General features: G+C 34.3%; 2 protein-coding genes and 1 pseudogene across 2 annotated transcripts; 1 reads left to right on the top strand and 2 right to left on the bottom strand.

Annotated features, from left to right (window-relative positions):
* Positions 1–2481: 2481 nt before the first annotated feature.
* LOC147405362 (CASP-like protein 1F1 pseudogene) lies at positions 2482–3235 on the top strand (annotated as a pseudogene).
* A 221-nt stretch (positions 3236–3456) lies between these two features.
* LOC147405361 (zinc finger protein CONSTANS-LIKE 14-like) lies at positions 3457–7344 on the bottom strand. The gene is given in 5 exon segments (XM_086433119.1): positions 3457–3826; positions 3953–4167; positions 4635–4838; positions 6358–6986; positions 6989–7344. Coding segments are annotated over 5 exon segments (1410 nt in total). The 5' UTR covers positions 7236–7344; the 3' UTR covers positions 3457–3711.
* Positions 7345–13922: 6578 nt separating this feature from the next.
* LOC147405360 (ARM repeat superfamily protein) lies at positions 13923–15998 on the bottom strand. Its single transcript, XM_086433118.1, has one exon. It carries the CDS (start codon positions 15959–15961, stop codon positions 14189–14191), a length of 1773 nt encoding a protein of 590 aa, XP_086289244.1. The 5' UTR covers positions 15962–15998; the 3' UTR covers positions 13923–14188.
* Positions 15999–16693: the final 695 nt, after the last annotated feature.

The raw sequence follows: 16693 nt of genomic DNA, 5'->3' as shown, positions 1-16693 counted from the left end.
GTTCTGGTCTCCTGAGTCCTGACACACATATCTGTCAAGCCCAAGCCCATCCATAAACATAAAGTTCGGCCTAGATAGCCCAACCCATCTAGATAACTAAATGGGTCTATCTATTGAACTACACAAAGCTGGTCCAAAGTGGGCCAGTCAAGGCCTATCATCCAAAAACCGGCCCATTAATAATGCAACAAATCTTGGGTGTTTATTGGGTTTGAAGGCTTACGTATGACTTAAGGTAGAAGCAGATTGTAAAGATATTTCGAAGAACACCCAAAGAGATTGAAGAGTTTTAGAGGAATGGACTAGAACCGTCGTGAGTTCAATACCCAATGACAGCATTTTCTAGTATAAAATTCCTTTATAATATTTTATTTTTATTTTTGGTCCTGAGTAAGATCAATTGGGGCTCAATTTTATTCACACTACCTAGATCTATTTGCATAATAACAATTCTCTAGTGCGACCTAGAGATCCATGATTTTATTTAGTTGTTTAAATCATTCCAATGAAATCGAACCCCAAAAACATTGAAACTATTTTAGTTCATTAATTTTTTTATTTTTAAAATCTAATCATTACTACCTTATCACATTAGCATTCGAAGAACACCGTTTCCTTCTAAATTTCATGAAAAAACTCACATTCAAAAACAAAAACAAAAATTTGAGCTTGATCCAAGGAGTTGAAAATGGATGGCTACCGACCACCCAAATTTAAAGATAAATTTCTACAGTGAAAAATAATCTTTTTTTTTATATATATATATAAAAGGATCATCAAATTTAATCTTCTACAACCACATTGCATCTGATTATGTTTTTTAATTCCACAAGATGATCACATTAGGAAATTTTCATTTTCCATCATGGACAGGAGAGGGAAATTTTCTCTCCTAATGTTTACATCATTTGTGTCACATGTCAAATTGTTGTTTGTAAGCAAATTTACTTACAACTTTGTCAGCAAAATAATTAGTCATTTATATTCTACCATTTTCAATTTTTCTCTACATAATTACATCTAGGGGCTGTCAATGGATACCCATTTACCCGGAAACCAAAAAACACCGGTTTGGATTCCCTTTCCATTAGAACCAATTAAGGCCGGGTATACTATGGAACCGAATCGATAGGATGAGAATCATTAAGGTTCTATCTCTCATCCAATGGGTAACGAGAATCAATTTATTTTATCAATTATTTTTACATTATTCGTGATTTAAAATTTTCCTATATTTTAAAATAAAAATATATTATATAAAGTTCTTCAATTTTGTCATATAAACTAAACATTGGAACTTAAAATGGGTCTTCTCTTCTTAAAGTTTATTACTTGTAAGGAGATGAATTTTAATTTTTGAAAAAAATAATCATTAAAATCATATTTTTAGTGTAACAAATTATATTAAAATATTTTATAGATAATATGTTATTATTCATTAGAAGGATTTTTTTTAAGAATGATTTTGAAACATTTTTTCCCATTTGACTTTTAATAATTGAAATCAACTAGTATTTCTTGGTGGTTTCGGACCCAGAATCAATAAGAATCGAAATCGAAAAAAATATAAGTTGTTATTATTCTAATTTTCTTAGGAATCGAATCAACCCATTGACACCCAATTTATACTGGAGTGCCTATTAAAACGGTCGCTCTATTTTATTTTTTCAAAAACGGATTTAAAAAAAAAAAAAAAAAAACTGTTAATAAAGGAAGAACAAATGTATAACACCACTTTTCCAACACCCGTTGCTCAATCAGATATCAAGGTTCTAATTAAATTTGGTGAGATATGAGGTACAATCTTCATTCTTGAGGTCACTTCAACATTATTCGATTTTTATTATTATATATTAATGTTCTATAACATAAATGCCCTTATTTTCAAACTCTAGCCAAATTTTTTTTTTTTTTTTCTTTCCAAAATCAGTCACCTTCAAACTGTTCATCTCAATGTATCCATCATTTTCAACCTAGCCCTTGTTTAAAAACTTAAATTTTTCTACCAAAAAAATCAATCATTTAAATTAAAAACTCCAATTTGATTTTTCTTCTCAAAACCAGAATTTTCTTGTTATCAACCTCCACAAAAATTCTTTCTTGAGATGAGCTTTGAAAGTTGGAAGTAGATAAAATATTAAAGTTAAGATGACTGGTTAAAATAATTAATCAAGAATCCAAGTTGACTGATTTTAAGGAAGAAACAAGAAATCAGGGATTTTGTTTTTTAGTTGTAGACGAGGGTATTGTGGTCATTTTGTATTTGTCAATTGGATTTGTAACAGAATTTCAACTTTTCTCCCTAAAGCGAAGTCTTCGTAAGAACGAAGACTCGGTCTACTATTAACAGTCCAACTTCTACGACTTATTGCTCTCTTAGACGCTCTTTCAAGCTTATAATTAACTCCTGCTCTGTTTCCTTCTCTCTCTCTTCTCCTGCATTCTTCTGGTATTTCTATTTTTTTTTTTCAAGATCAGCTAATGGAGAATAACAGGGACGAATCTGAGGCAAACCCACCTCAGAAAATTATTAAAGGATGTCATTTGTGCCAAACTCTCTGGAGAATTTTCGGTATTGTAGCCACTTTGTGTGTAATATGGCTGACGGTCACTAGTAAGCAAACCACAGAGTTTCTAAACATAATGATCAATGCCAAGTACACCGACTCGACACCCTTCAAGTAATAAGATCAAACAAATCCCACAAAAGAAACAAAATCCTCTAATTTTGGAAACTTTTCTTCTCCATCTAACATCATTTCTCTTCTTCACCGTGTTTCAATATTACAGGTTCTATGTGGTTGCAAATGCCACTGCTCTTGTGCTCATTCTGCTGTCAATGGTTTTTGTTATCATACCCATTTCAAATCCAAAGAAATATTTCATCCTGTTTATTATGGATTTTGTAAGAACCACATAGATAGAGAACCATATACGTAAAACTTGTTTTAAGTCTTTGCGAAGAGATAATGACATATGAACCTTTTAATTTTTTTCTTGTCAGGAGGTGATGGTGTTGTTGCTCACAGCATGCACGGCTGCAACTACAATCGGGTTTCTGGGTCGTAATGGAAACAACTATACTGGTTGGGTGCCCATTTGTGACCACTTAAACGTGTTCTGTGAAAGAGTCCAGATTTCAATCACCTTGTCTTTTGTGGCTGTCTTTCTCTCCGTGATCCTCACGGTTTCGTCTGCATTCATATCGATCAGATCACAGGGCCCAAACCATTAAATCAGCTTTGTTGTTAATATGAGAAGAAATTTGTTGTGTAGAAGTTTTGGTTTCTATGCATGGCGGCTGTTTGTTTCCGTGAAGTTATGTGAAATGTAAGAATTCTCTTTATTCAATTTTGTAATTTCATTTTTGACTGAATTACAATTGGCGTTAGATAATCATTAGATTGATCAATTCTTGTCAAACCACGAAAATAATTTATAGTTTGATGAAAGCACTGGCATAACCCATAGTGACAAGTTTATTATCGGAAAAACTTGGTTCTAGATGCACTAAAAAAAACTTACGATGTTTAGAGTTTCACATTGGTAAGAAACTCTATACGAACTCTATACATCATATAGGAATGAAGGCGCCATAGAAGTGAACTCCGTTATACCCACACAAAATTGCTTGGATCAAATCAACATACCTCTAGGGCAGCTGGAACATCAGTATACAGATAACATGGTAGAAGCTCATTTAAGTTCCTTTCAACTGCTAATTTCAACATCATGAGCTTCATTAGCCTTGACAAATCGCCCCTTAACTCGCTTCCTAGTATCGGCCCTGGCCTTCCTAGACTCGTACCGGATGTGCTTATCATACCTGCTCATGGTTTAATTGATATAAACTTAAAATAGTTTGAAATTCTGGAAGAAAGAAAGCACAATTGTAATTTAAACATGAAAGAAGAGGGGAAAAAAAGGAAATGAGTACTAAGGGAGATCATGCCTTCGACTTTTCTTTTTCTCCTTGTAACGTAACATGGCATTGCCTCTGTTCTGTGCTAGCAAATCCATGTCAACCTTGGTTGTTTCTCTTGCAGTTTCACCTCTAACCAAGATAGGCTGTTCCAAGAAATGGATATCTTTGGTGGGTCTAGCCAAATTGAAACCCGATACGTTGTTGCTTTCGGAGGTTGTTGGTCTCTGGCCTGCTGAGTTATCCTGCAATTTTTCCAATCAATTATGTTGAATTCGGCTGTCCAGAGGATGAAACAGAATATAACAAATTTACTTCATGAGATGTTATGTGATATCATACCATCACATACACAGATGAGAACAGCCAATCTACTTATATGAATTTAACAGCAAATGAACCTTTGTCTCCATATTTCATTATGAGGTGTGGGGATTCCATGAATGCAATTGATTCGGTAGTTAGGCCCAAACAGATCAAATATTCTATATCTTGTATCTTATTGTATCAAACATTACTTACTACTTGGCAAAAACATAATACCACATTTCACATTGAACATGGAAATGATTTGTAAACCAAGCAAAGATCGAACCACCTTTTTTTCCTAAATACATGCATAAAGAGAACGGGTTACATTCCACAATAAAGGAATCAACATATTCCAATTAGATAAATTCCTACAAATATCACTTCAGTTAGAATGGCATACATTTTGTGATTTGATATCCTCATGTATGGTAGAGCAGTTCATCTCGTATGAGTCTTCTACAACTTTTGTAGTTTCCAAGGGAGTTCTTTTAATAAATTCACCATAATTCTGTATCAAAAAATCCGAACCGCTTGTACCATATCCACCTTCTAGTTGGTTGGGCGCTTCATGATCCCTCGATATCCCTAAATGAAAATCCCATATCTGCAAGGAAATGAATAACTTAGATCAAATGAAACAAATATTTAAGTATTGAACCAACTTTATTTGATTTTTACTCTAAAAAAATTTGAGAAGACAAATGGAGGATAGCGCAAGAAAGAAGTAACCAAACAAAGATGCAACAAAAAAGTATAATTTTTAATAAGTATAATTGATTAAATCAGAATCCCATCAGAACATTTCTTAGTGATAAAGCTAAATAAAATTAATTTCTGTTCCCAAAAAACAAAAACAAAAACAAAAAAATTGTTTTATGAGCCAGAGTTTGTTCGGGAAGCTACCCAAAGGTAATGAAAATTATGGAAGGTTGAATGCTATCAAAAAAACCTTCACTACAGCTTTTGAACAACATTATTATGATGAGTCCTATAGTCTCTTTCTTTTCCTGACAATTAAGAAATCGATAGATATATTTTCTAGATTAAATTTTCATATGTGTGGCCCTCTGAAAACAAACCAAAGAACTAAAACTCTGGAAAAAAAAAGAGGGGAAACATGAGTTTTCTTGATTACGTTTGGCCCCTAACCATATTCTTAAAAAATGATCAAGACATGTGTGAGTAGAGAAATCACATATAGATAGAATATGATTGAGAAAATCTATACAATTGATGTAAAACAGGCCACATAAGACTATATAGAGAGACAGGACCAAGAAGATGGACCGAAAGACTAAACGCACACCTTAGTTTGTGATTGTTAGCCATAATGACTTTTATTATAATAATAAGAGCACTACAATAGAAACACAGCCATAGGCCGTTGGGCACATTTTACAAGCATATAAAAAAAGGTCATACCATGGTAAAAATGCAATTTTTGGGTTACAATTCCTATTAGTAGTAATCCTTGTTTTAGTATATTTAGAGGTATTTTGAATCCAAATTTTTTTTAGTAGAAGCGGATCCTCTGTAGCACACTTTCAACGGTTGAAAGAGCGCCACATCAGCAATGCAATTAAATCCCAAACTTAAAACATTGGGAGTTTAGTAGCCGTTCATTTGTAAAGACATGGATCTCAAGAACAAAAAATTTTAATCAGATCTAAGTCAAGATCACAAGAGGGCTGAGGTGTTAATTTTTTTTTTTTTTCTAATATGACTCTCTTATCTATTGTGCTAAGTATTTTAAAGGATAAAATGGAAGTTTTTTTAGGAGAATTATAATTTTATTACTACATTTGGCAACTTGACGGTTTTGTAATAGTAGTGGAGTCAAATTAGAAGTCTGAGAGTGGAGTCTATTTAAACAATGGTGGGATATATTTTCCATCATTTAGATAATTATTTATCTTATTTTCCTTGTGAATCCAAAGTTCTTTGTTTCACGGTGATTCGACCCTGTCAATCATTGAGCTCCTCACATATAAGAATCATTATATTGTAAGCTAAACTAATTAAACCCAACAACAGAATGTATCTCAAAGTAAGGAAAAACATGAAAATGGTGCAAATTTATCACACCAACTGATACAACAAAGAAGGTGCTTGAAAAAAAAAACCTGACTGGACTGAGCAGTGGTGGCATTGCAGTCCCAAAGATTATTCTCTTGAACTACTAAATGATCCTTCTCGGTTAGATCTGTCGGCACAGTCGACATAAGCAAAGCCGTATATGGTGTTCGCTCTTGCAATAACTGAATGTCATCTATAGTCTCATCGATCCTATTTTGTGGTTCAAGATCTTCGATACTCCCCTGTTTTCCACTCCTACAAGGTGATCTCGAACCCAATTCGTCAACCGATCGATCTCCACGGATCAGATCTCGCTCAACTAGCTCCATTAACTGCTTGAAAATCACTTGTTTGTGCTTTCCACATCTCGGATTCTGCCTCTTCGACAGAGCAGGAATCTCAGCACAAGGAACACTAGGGCCCGACGTCGCATTGCTACTGGGCGACATCAGATCCTGAAGAGTAATTTCTGAGGATTTGTACATCCATGAATCGACAGACAGAATTGAATCAAGAGAAGACCAATTGGAGAACATCGAATTATTACAACCTTGTAAAGGTTGCGATTTCTTATCAGTTAGATCAAATCCCCAATTCGAAGCAAGTTCAAGAGGCGAAGGACAACCAGAGAATCCTTCAACTGGATTTCGCTCATGCGAGGAGGAGATCGAACAGTACCATGAGCATCCCAATCGCAATCTTGGCAAAGAACAAGATTATCAGTCGAACATCGAATCGAAACTGGTTCTGAACTACAATTATCACAGATCTGCGATCGAAGATGTTTACGAGACAAATCGTTCGCCAAGTGCACATGTTGATCGCAGAATAAGCAAAGCTTCGCCGAATCAGCTCTACAGTACAGAACTGCGATCTCTTCGCTGCAAAAATCACAGAGAGTTCTTGATTTTGGGTTCTTAGCCATTTCAGGGGAAGAGAAGAAACCCTAGAAACCTTACTTAATCTCAGAAACCCTAATCGATATTTGACCAAAAAAAAATCTCTTCGACAGTGAAAGAAGTCAAGAAAGCTACGCGTCAAATTTTGTTCGAAAACTACAAATTTGTTGTTAAATTAAAGGGGTTGCACACCAACGATTACTTACAACACACCAATATATATGTGGACAAGTGACAGTCGAAGTAAAGATTAATGAAAGAGGAAACTTTCACGTAGAAGTTAGAACACGTTACACGTGATATTTGGTGATTTGTTGACCGAGAAACATGATATTAACTTTGGTGATTTGTTGACCGAGAAAGAAAACACGTGGGACACTTGGATTGGTACTTAAGTGCAATGGTATACTTTTCTAAGGACAGGTGGCATTTATATAATTAGATCTAATTTCATATTAGTCATTCTGACTATTAAAAAAAAAAAAAAACTATAGATAGAAGCAGACATTTTACCCTTTTTTTTAGCTTTTGAGTCGAAATCTTGTTTTGGATAAGGTTTCGTGTGAACTGCACGTGCATAATAGACCAGTCAACGGATTTTTTTTTGGGTAACCGGATAATTATATCCGAATTGGATCCAAAAAAATATACTTGCCATCTCAACTCAAATGGTTTGGATATCATATATTAATATTTGAATTTAAATTTAAATCCGGATAATTTATATTCGATTCATTTAATAAATAAATCGGATTCGAAATGTTATATTTTTTAGGGCTTGATGGTACCTATCATCAAGGTGTATTATTCATCATTTAATACAATGCTCGACAATTGAACTTGACATTGACAGGGAAGAGGTTTTGTCGTTCGACTCCTCATAAATGATGTTAGGATCGGCTAGCTCATCCTTGAAATCTAAAAAGAAAACAGAGACAAAATGAAATCACTTTGTTTCAGTGGTATATCTAAGAAGATTAAATAGGATTTTCAGTGATGTCGCGAAAGTTACCGTTTCTAGAATGCAAGTAACGTAGCTTGCTTACTATCCTAATAGCGTGCGTCGACAACAAGGAAGGAGGCATTTGGGAAGCGAGGCCCGTCCAAAAAATTTCTTAATGGTATTTTTATAATTTTACTACTATATGTAAAATTCTAATTATTTTTTTATGGTATATAATTCTTTTTTCGATAAAATTTGTAATCTATAATTGCAAGTTTTCTCTTCATATTAGAATTGGTGTGATCCTTGGATATACCTCAATCTTGAGAAAATCACGTCAAATCTTAGTGTTTCTGTGTGTGATTTTATCTTGTTCCTTTCTTTTTTGTTTTCTATTATTTCTATTTTTCTTAACTGGAACAACTTCTGAAATGAACTAATAGCATCCTCCCCCTAATGATCTAAATGCCCTTATTGGCAACTTAGAGTGAAAAAAAAAATTCTCTCAAAATCATCCATCTTTTATTTATTTTTTTACATTTTCAACATTACATTTTATACTTTTAAAATTATATATTTCTTAAAAATATATAATTTCTAATAGTATAAAAAATAAAATCAAATAAGACTTAACCTTGTTGTTTTCTTTTGCGTTATTTTAAAGTCCAATTTTAAATTTAAAATAAATAAATAAAAGTGAAAAAAAAAATTAAAAAATCATGATTTTCAACATATAGATTGCATAATGTTAATTGTGTTGGACTTTTTTTAAAATCCACTTGAGCACAATAATTATTTTATATTTTATCTACAAAATGAATGGATGTTATGGATGGCAAATGAGAGATATTTTTATCTTTTAAAAGTAATATTTTGTTTTGAGTCATGATAATCTGACTATCCCACATGACAAACTCAATCGACTACCCTGACGTGACAAGTTCGAGAACCATAGATCTGTGCTCCTCGAGATACACAACTGCACTTCCACGTATCTTGAGGGAATCATATTTCCCAAAGAGTGCAAATCAACGATTCTCGAACTTGTCACGTCAGGTAGTCGATTGAGTATGCCACGTAGGGTAGTAAGATTATCTTGACTCTTTTATTTTTGACACTTTTGATACTCTACTTTTTTATTATTATTATTATTTAACGTATACAACTAATTGCAAATGAGGGAAGATCTCAAATTATTTATTGTGCCTTTTATCTCAATCGTTAAATTAAGATTTAATCTAACGATTATGATAGGTTCTTGTTTTGTACACCATAACTAGTAATATTGGGAGGTTTTTTTTAAATTAAATTAGGTATTTTCTTCTTCTAGGTTTTGAGTGGGATAGGAAGAGGGGTGTACAAGGATTTCAGGGTTTGGGATTGGAATTAAAACTTTTAGTGTTTATTTCTTATATTCTTCTCCATTAATTTTTTAGTGAAGAAGATTGGATTTATCTATAACCTAAGCATGTAATTGAACCACGTAAATCATGATTTTTTTAGTTTATTCTTTATTTTCTTTGCAATTTTCTTTTATAATCATATTGAAATAGGTATCTCCAAATTCACAGTAGATCTCATATTAAAATAAATGATTTTTCAAAATGAGAATTAGTAATGAAGTTGAAAAACTAAGACTTGGAGAGAGTTATTTCAATTTTAAGGGAAAATAAATATGTAAATGGTTGGGGTCTTCTCTCATAAAGACAAGAAAAAAATTAACACTTGTGTTTTTTTAAATCTTGTAAATAAATGATATCTTCGACATGTTTATGGATGAACTCGAAGATTAGCTGCAAAGAAGGTGGATCGAAACAAAATCGAACAGGATAAAAAATCTCCAAACCCAACAATTGAATAAAAAATGTAGAAATCCCAAAAAAACAAACAAACAAACAAACTGTGAGGGCATGAAGGGGATTTAGTTTCAAGGGAGTATGAATTCTTAAAACAAAATGATTGAACATGAAATCCATTGTTTGATTACATGAAAAATAATGTCAAAAAGAAAGTTGATTTGACAGTAAGGATGGATCATCATGAGAAAATAAAATTAGGAGACAGAAAAATTATGAATAATGTTGAAGTGACCTTAAGATTGGATCTCACATCGCGCACTTTGATGTGAAAGTGTATGGGAATCATAGACACTTTTCTCAAGATATGAGTGAAAAGGCATCTATGGGTCTTGTCCACTTTTACGTCAAGATGTGTGATGTGAGGTCCAATCTTGAGGTAACTCTAGCACAACTCAAAAATTATTTTGTTGGAGAGACTAGGGCCTGTGTGGATACACCTCTCCGTGCAAGAGCAAAAGCTCAATCACTCCCCGCAAGAGCAAAAAACCTCTTCGCGGAAGAGCAGATCTTTGAAGCTTCTCCACAAAGAGCAAAAAACCTCTCCCCGCAAGAGCAAAAACCTCTCCACGCCAAAGTAAAAATCTATCCAAATGTTTGCTAGTTCCCCGCAAGAGCAGAAGTCGTCAAGAAGCTCTATCCAAACGCAGTGTAGATTCCCAAGTTAGAAAATCATCAAGGAAAACGTACTTACATACTCAAAAATCACATTTTTCAAGAAAAATAATTCTCTCACCAATTTTTCAAGTCTAGGTTGACAAGTATGATGATAATGGTATCTAGATAGAGAGAGGAAAAAAAAAAGGGTCTACAAGGACTTTTAAAATCTTTAATGGAAATTTTAATAAAATTAGATATCCACAGTACATAAAAAAAATTATTTAATGGCCTGATTTTCTTTTGGATTAAAGAAATATTTCCCATTAAAATACAATATTAAAAGGATCTAATTTGAACTGTCACAGTATGAATGCACATGCTTGGTGATAAAGGACATATTATTAGCCAAAAGTCTTTTGGCAAGAGTTGTTGAAGTGTTTTTTATGAAAACTGTAATCGAAAATAGAGGTGATTTAAAAAGTCAATCACTTTTTCGTCCAATTTTTTTTTTAATCAAAACCAATTGAATTTTCTTCTTTATTTTTATTTAATTTTTACTTAAATTAAATAAAGATGAAATCATTCCACTGGTAAATGATTGCGAAATTTTTTTAGTAGAATGCCCAATATCCGTTTTACATTTTCTATGTGAAAATGTTAAAAGTATTTTTCTTGAAAATGTAATTTTTGTTGTAATTATATTTTCCTTGAAATTCAATCTATTGCCGAAAGTGATTTTCGGTCATATTGTTTTCAAACTAATAACATACCCTCCTTGACCTAATATGAACATAGAAGTATGAACTATCTTCATCCCCTAATGTAAAATGCGAAAACACCTTCATTTTCTCCCAAAATAAACCCTATTTAGCAACCTCATAAATTCTATCTTCTTCAACCTTCAACTCTCAAGAACATGATATAAAATTTTGTAGTGATAGAAGGATGGATTTTTGGGTAAAAAATCAAGATTTCTAGGTCAAGGGACATTTAGGTCATTTTACCCTAGTCTATCGTACAAAACATAGGTCAAGGGGCATGTCATCAGTTTGAAAACAAGGTGGACATTAATCAAATCATGGATGGGTAAGTCAAGATCACTAAAAAAATATTTAATTAAAAATGAAAAAAAATCTTTAGATACCAAGATTTCTGATAGATACACAATTGATTGTATCCTCAACAGATTAAAGAGTACATTTTTGAGAAGAATATAAAACAGAAATCATTTAAGTAAAAAAGAGGTATTTAACATCAGCTTCTAACAGAGGGAGCAAAGAAGACCTAGTTCCCATAGAGATGCTTTGCTTGGTTAAAGTAAGCTCAGAATTCTAATGTTACAGTCTGTTTGGATTGAGAGAGACGGAGAGAAGAGAAGAGAACATAAAGCAACTTTCTCTCCACGCCGTCTGGATAGATAGTAGATAAAAGAAGAGAAAATAATAGAATAGGAAGTAATTTGTTCTATTTTCTCACTTTCTCTCAATTTCTATCAAATAACATATAAAAACCCACAAATAACATATACATCTATGCCTATTATAGTTTCCTGAGTTTGCATTAAAGGGGGTATTCTTTCCTCTTCTTCTCCTAGTGCTCCAAACATAAATCAGTCTTTCTCCACTCACAGTTCTACCCATCTTGCTACAACAAACCAAATATTCTCTGTGCTACATGCCCATGTTTTTTTACATTGAACCTCGGAAACTAGATACTGATCCCAACTCCCGAGTCTCTCCTTTCCTGTTCAAGAAGACAGATCAAACCTCCTGTTTCATTTGCTCTCACTTACCCCCAGAATGTTTATGTACCATAGACTCAAACTACAACTCTCAGAAGTCTTGGTTCCTTTAGTCCTTCAATCAATAAGATGAGGTGAGATTAAGAGGCAGAAGAAATAAGACACAACAACAATATCCAAAGCTTCTAAATATCCATATTTCCATCTCTTATTGACCTGGGAACAACCATGGGAGGTTGGTGAACATCCCAGCTTTACTAAATTGGTGAAGTCATATGTTTAATGCTACTAACCTGGAGAACTCAAAAAAAGTCTTCACCCACTAACCTACTAATTACTAACCCATACCTACCATCCCCTCACCCAAAAGAAAAGGCCAAGCAAAAAATTGAAGGCTAGGGTTTCAACTCAAAGCAACGAAGCATCAAGGGGTTCAGAACAAGTCCTACAACTATATGAAGACTTGGAACCCTAGTAAATGGTAACAATAGTTTACGTCAGACCAAGGTACACATAGATGAGGCCTTTCGTGATGCACCAAGTTTTACAATAAATCAACTTAATAAAACAATTCTAAGATACATAGTACCTCGATCGCCCAATGCCTATGACTTGAGAGTTGTAGGATCTTCTACGATTCCTACCTCGATGGTTTTTCACTTCTTCCTTATATGTATATTCACGAGTATAGTACCATAGCTGGTTCGCACTGTGGGCACATCAAAATGCAATCAGATAGTGATCATCCAATCTATCACATTACCTTATAATAAGGGCGGACAACAAATACTTCAGAAAAAGATATCAATAGGCTGTGTGATTATGATCACTCAATTGGGTTGGCTTTAGATCTAGGATCCTCTAATATAAGACCCCAGGAAATGGTGTCCATGAACCCCACAATAGAGTGCGTTCTCTGCAAGTGCCCTCCATGATAAACTCAAAGTATTATCCTACATTCCTACCATAATTCCGATTGAAAAGAACATAGAACAACTAAAACAAAAAGACCTAGTCCTCATACCAGACCCATGGAAGACTTTACACATACACAAGAGACTGTAAAAAAGGAGTCCATGAAGCACTACACTCCATTGTTGTCATGTCTTCCCCGCATTTGCCAGAGTTCTGTGTTGAGAGTATATTTTCTGTCACTCTCGGGTGTATCATACCCCAGTTAAGCCTCATGACCCTCTTATATTCATAGTCCCCCCTCCCCCTCTCTTTCAAAGTGCTAGGTTCGTATAGGCACGGGTTCGATTGATTATTTCTACCCTTACGGTTGAGGGGGATTGTTAGAGTGTATATTTTCCTCTACTCTCGTCATACCCCAATTAAGCCCCGTGACCCTCTTATATTCATAGTTCTCCCCCTCTCCAACAGATCGGTCCTTTGGAGTAGTTGGTTAACATTCTGGCCTATTTATCATAAAATTGGGTATCTCAATGATTTTTAAAGAAATAAAAGGATATCAATCTACTTGACAACAATAAAGCTAGAGAAAGTAAAAATAAAAAATAAAAAAATTGCACAGTTAATTCATCAAGCTAGCAAAGAAGAAACCATGAGCACAGAAAAGAAACAACAATCTTCATTTATTGCATTTTAAGTTAGCAAACCAAGATTCTCTACACAAATGTATACACCAGCAATTACAGTAACAGTTCATAATCAAGGATTTGCAGAAGAAAGGAAACAAATAAGTGATAAAATGAAGACATAAGTACATACTAATGTACATACAAATCAAGAGAGGCTCACATGCCCCCTCCGTGAAACAGAGAACTATGAAGCTTTTTTCTGTCAATAAACCAATATTTAGATTTGTATTTCCTTCTCTCATGTTCTTGCAAAAACACCCCAAAGCTTACCTCTTCCAAGGCTTTCCAGAAGCTTATTAGCTCCTTCGATCTCCATTTCAACAAGTTTTTGCAAATACACACAAACCCCTGCTGCAACCATCTGTTTTCTACACTTTTTTGATTGAGCATTTAAAAGCAAAATCAAAATTGGGTATTTTTTCTCTAAATTATGGATGGAAGGATCAAGAAGCTGAATTGTACCCAATATACCTCTCTCTTCCTTCCGAAAAACCCTTCTGTTTCCTGCATATTGCATTAGAGAAGATAGTGCCTTTGCGGCCGATTCTTTCTCTTCTACTGCCTTAGCATCCAACATCTTAACCAAAGGAGAAATACACCCAGATTCTCCAATCTCTTTTCTCGTTTTCGAGGAAAACCCGAGCTCATAAACAGCTCTCGAGGCCGCAATTCTGACCCCCGAAACCTCACAACTCAACACCCCCATCATTCGAGGTATAAACCCTTTTGAAACAAGATTTTCAGCAATAGGCCTGTAAGAAGCCAAGTCCCTCAACAAACCAACAGCAACTTCAAGACTCCGAACCATTGGATTCGAATCCCAGAAATTCTTCAAACACTCAATTCCACCTTCCCTTACAACCAAAAGCTTCAAATTTTCATCCTCTGATACTAAATTACAGAGACACCCAATTGAGTTCTCTTGAGCTAGAGAAGTCCCTGAAGCCAAAAGTCCAATAAGAACTGGAATTGCGTTTTCCTCGATAAAATTCAGTTTGATTTCATGAAACCCAGCAAGATTTCTCAATACTCCTGCTGCAACAGCTTGAGAACTAGGTGTTCCATCTTGGCAAATCTCCAAAAGAGAAGAAATTCCACCTCTCGATCCAATAGCCCTAGCGTTCTCCTTCGAAAAGCTCAAACTTTGAAGAGCTACACAAGCTTTCTCCTTTGCAAACCCACTACCAGATTCAAGAACTCGAAGAAGATGATTTAGAAGCAAAAGCCCCTCAGCAACCAGAACATGTTTGCTACTATCAACCATAGAAACCCTAGAAATCGCCGAAACAGCTTTCTCCTTAATAACCACACAACTCGAATCCAACAACCGAACCAACACAGGCACCGCTCCCTGCGCAACAGCGATCAACACGTTCTTATCGTCCTCATGAAGCAATCCAAGCAACGAATCCATGGCGACATTCTTCGACTCGGAGTTACCGATCTGTAACCGAGTTATCAGATTTCTCGCCTCAGCTCGGACAGGTTCTCTTTTCGAACTCACCGTTGCAGACGAACCAACAAAGTTCTCTTGAAGAACACCACTCCTGATCAAAAGATCACTATCTTTGATATGTTGATCGAGCTTCGCTGCAATCGAATCGATATCGCTTTGAGTTCTGAGCTTTCCTGCAGATAGATTAGGGTTTCTACACTTCTTTGCAAGTTCAAGAGCGTCAGTTAGGGTTTGAGATATGTTCTGTAAGAGCTCAGAAGAAAGAAGATTGGAAGAGAAATTAGGGAAATCGGATAGATCTTTAAGTTGAGTTGGGAGATCTTTGAGTTTGTTTCTGATTACAGACCATTTTCCTTTGAAGTTCTGTATGTGTGGGATTTCTTCCATTAGAGATGAGATTAGATGGTTTGAGAGATGAAGATGGTGGTTTTCTGGTATTTTCATGGCGGTTTTCTGGTTTTTGGTGGTTACAGTAGAGAGAGAGAGAGAGAGAGAGAGAGAGAAGTAACGAAGGTGACAACGATGAATTGGCAGTGTTGGGCAACTACAGGACATGAATCTGCAAAATAGTGCAGTTTGGATTTTGGGCTTAAGTGTTAATTTAGGGTTACGCGGAGGAGTGTGGGCCCCACTTTGGGGCTTACTGACTTTAATGAACATTATTAAACTACGTTATTATTTGGAACCAAACGGGACTTAAATTATTTATAGTTCATGTACATGTGCTTGTGTTTCTAAATGACAGATTTAACCTTTTAAATATATTTGTTGATAAAATAAAATAATTACAACCTAATATCGAATATTCTATAAAGGGTAAACACCTAACTTTGAATTATTATTATTATTATTATAGAAAAATACTAGTAAAATGAATGAGCATAAAAAGTAGAGAAATGCTTTCCTTACTAAGATAATGAGGTAAAAGGCTCTGTTAAATCTCATCCACCGTCAAAAAGATATCGAGATGCGTTAAATAATATCTTGAGGACTTGTTTTATGAATCTCGAGAACCCTTAGACTGTGGATGAGACTTAGTAAGGCCTTTTTTTCTTCACTATGTTAGTAAAGCTAGTCAAACTCTAAAAAGTAAGAATTAAAGTTAAATAATTAAAAAAATCATATGATATCGAAGGAGTGTCCAAATGGATTCCAATGAAAATTCAAATAAAAATTCTAAAGAATTAAAAGAAAAATAAAAAAAACTTAAAAATAAATCTTACTTTATAAAAATTACAAGATTAAATATGACAATCATGAAAGAAATATGATTTGGAATTACACATC

Source organism: Akebia trifoliata, chromosome 3, assembly GCF_017979445.1.
Source record: "Akebia trifoliata isolate Shusen 1 chromosome 3, ASM1797944v1, whole genome shotgun sequence".
Taxonomy (NCBI): domain Eukaryota; kingdom Viridiplantae; phylum Streptophyta; class Magnoliopsida; order Ranunculales; family Lardizabalaceae; genus Akebia; species Akebia trifoliata.
Note: the sequence above shows the minus strand (reverse complement) of the source record. Positions and strands in the feature narration are given on the sequence as shown.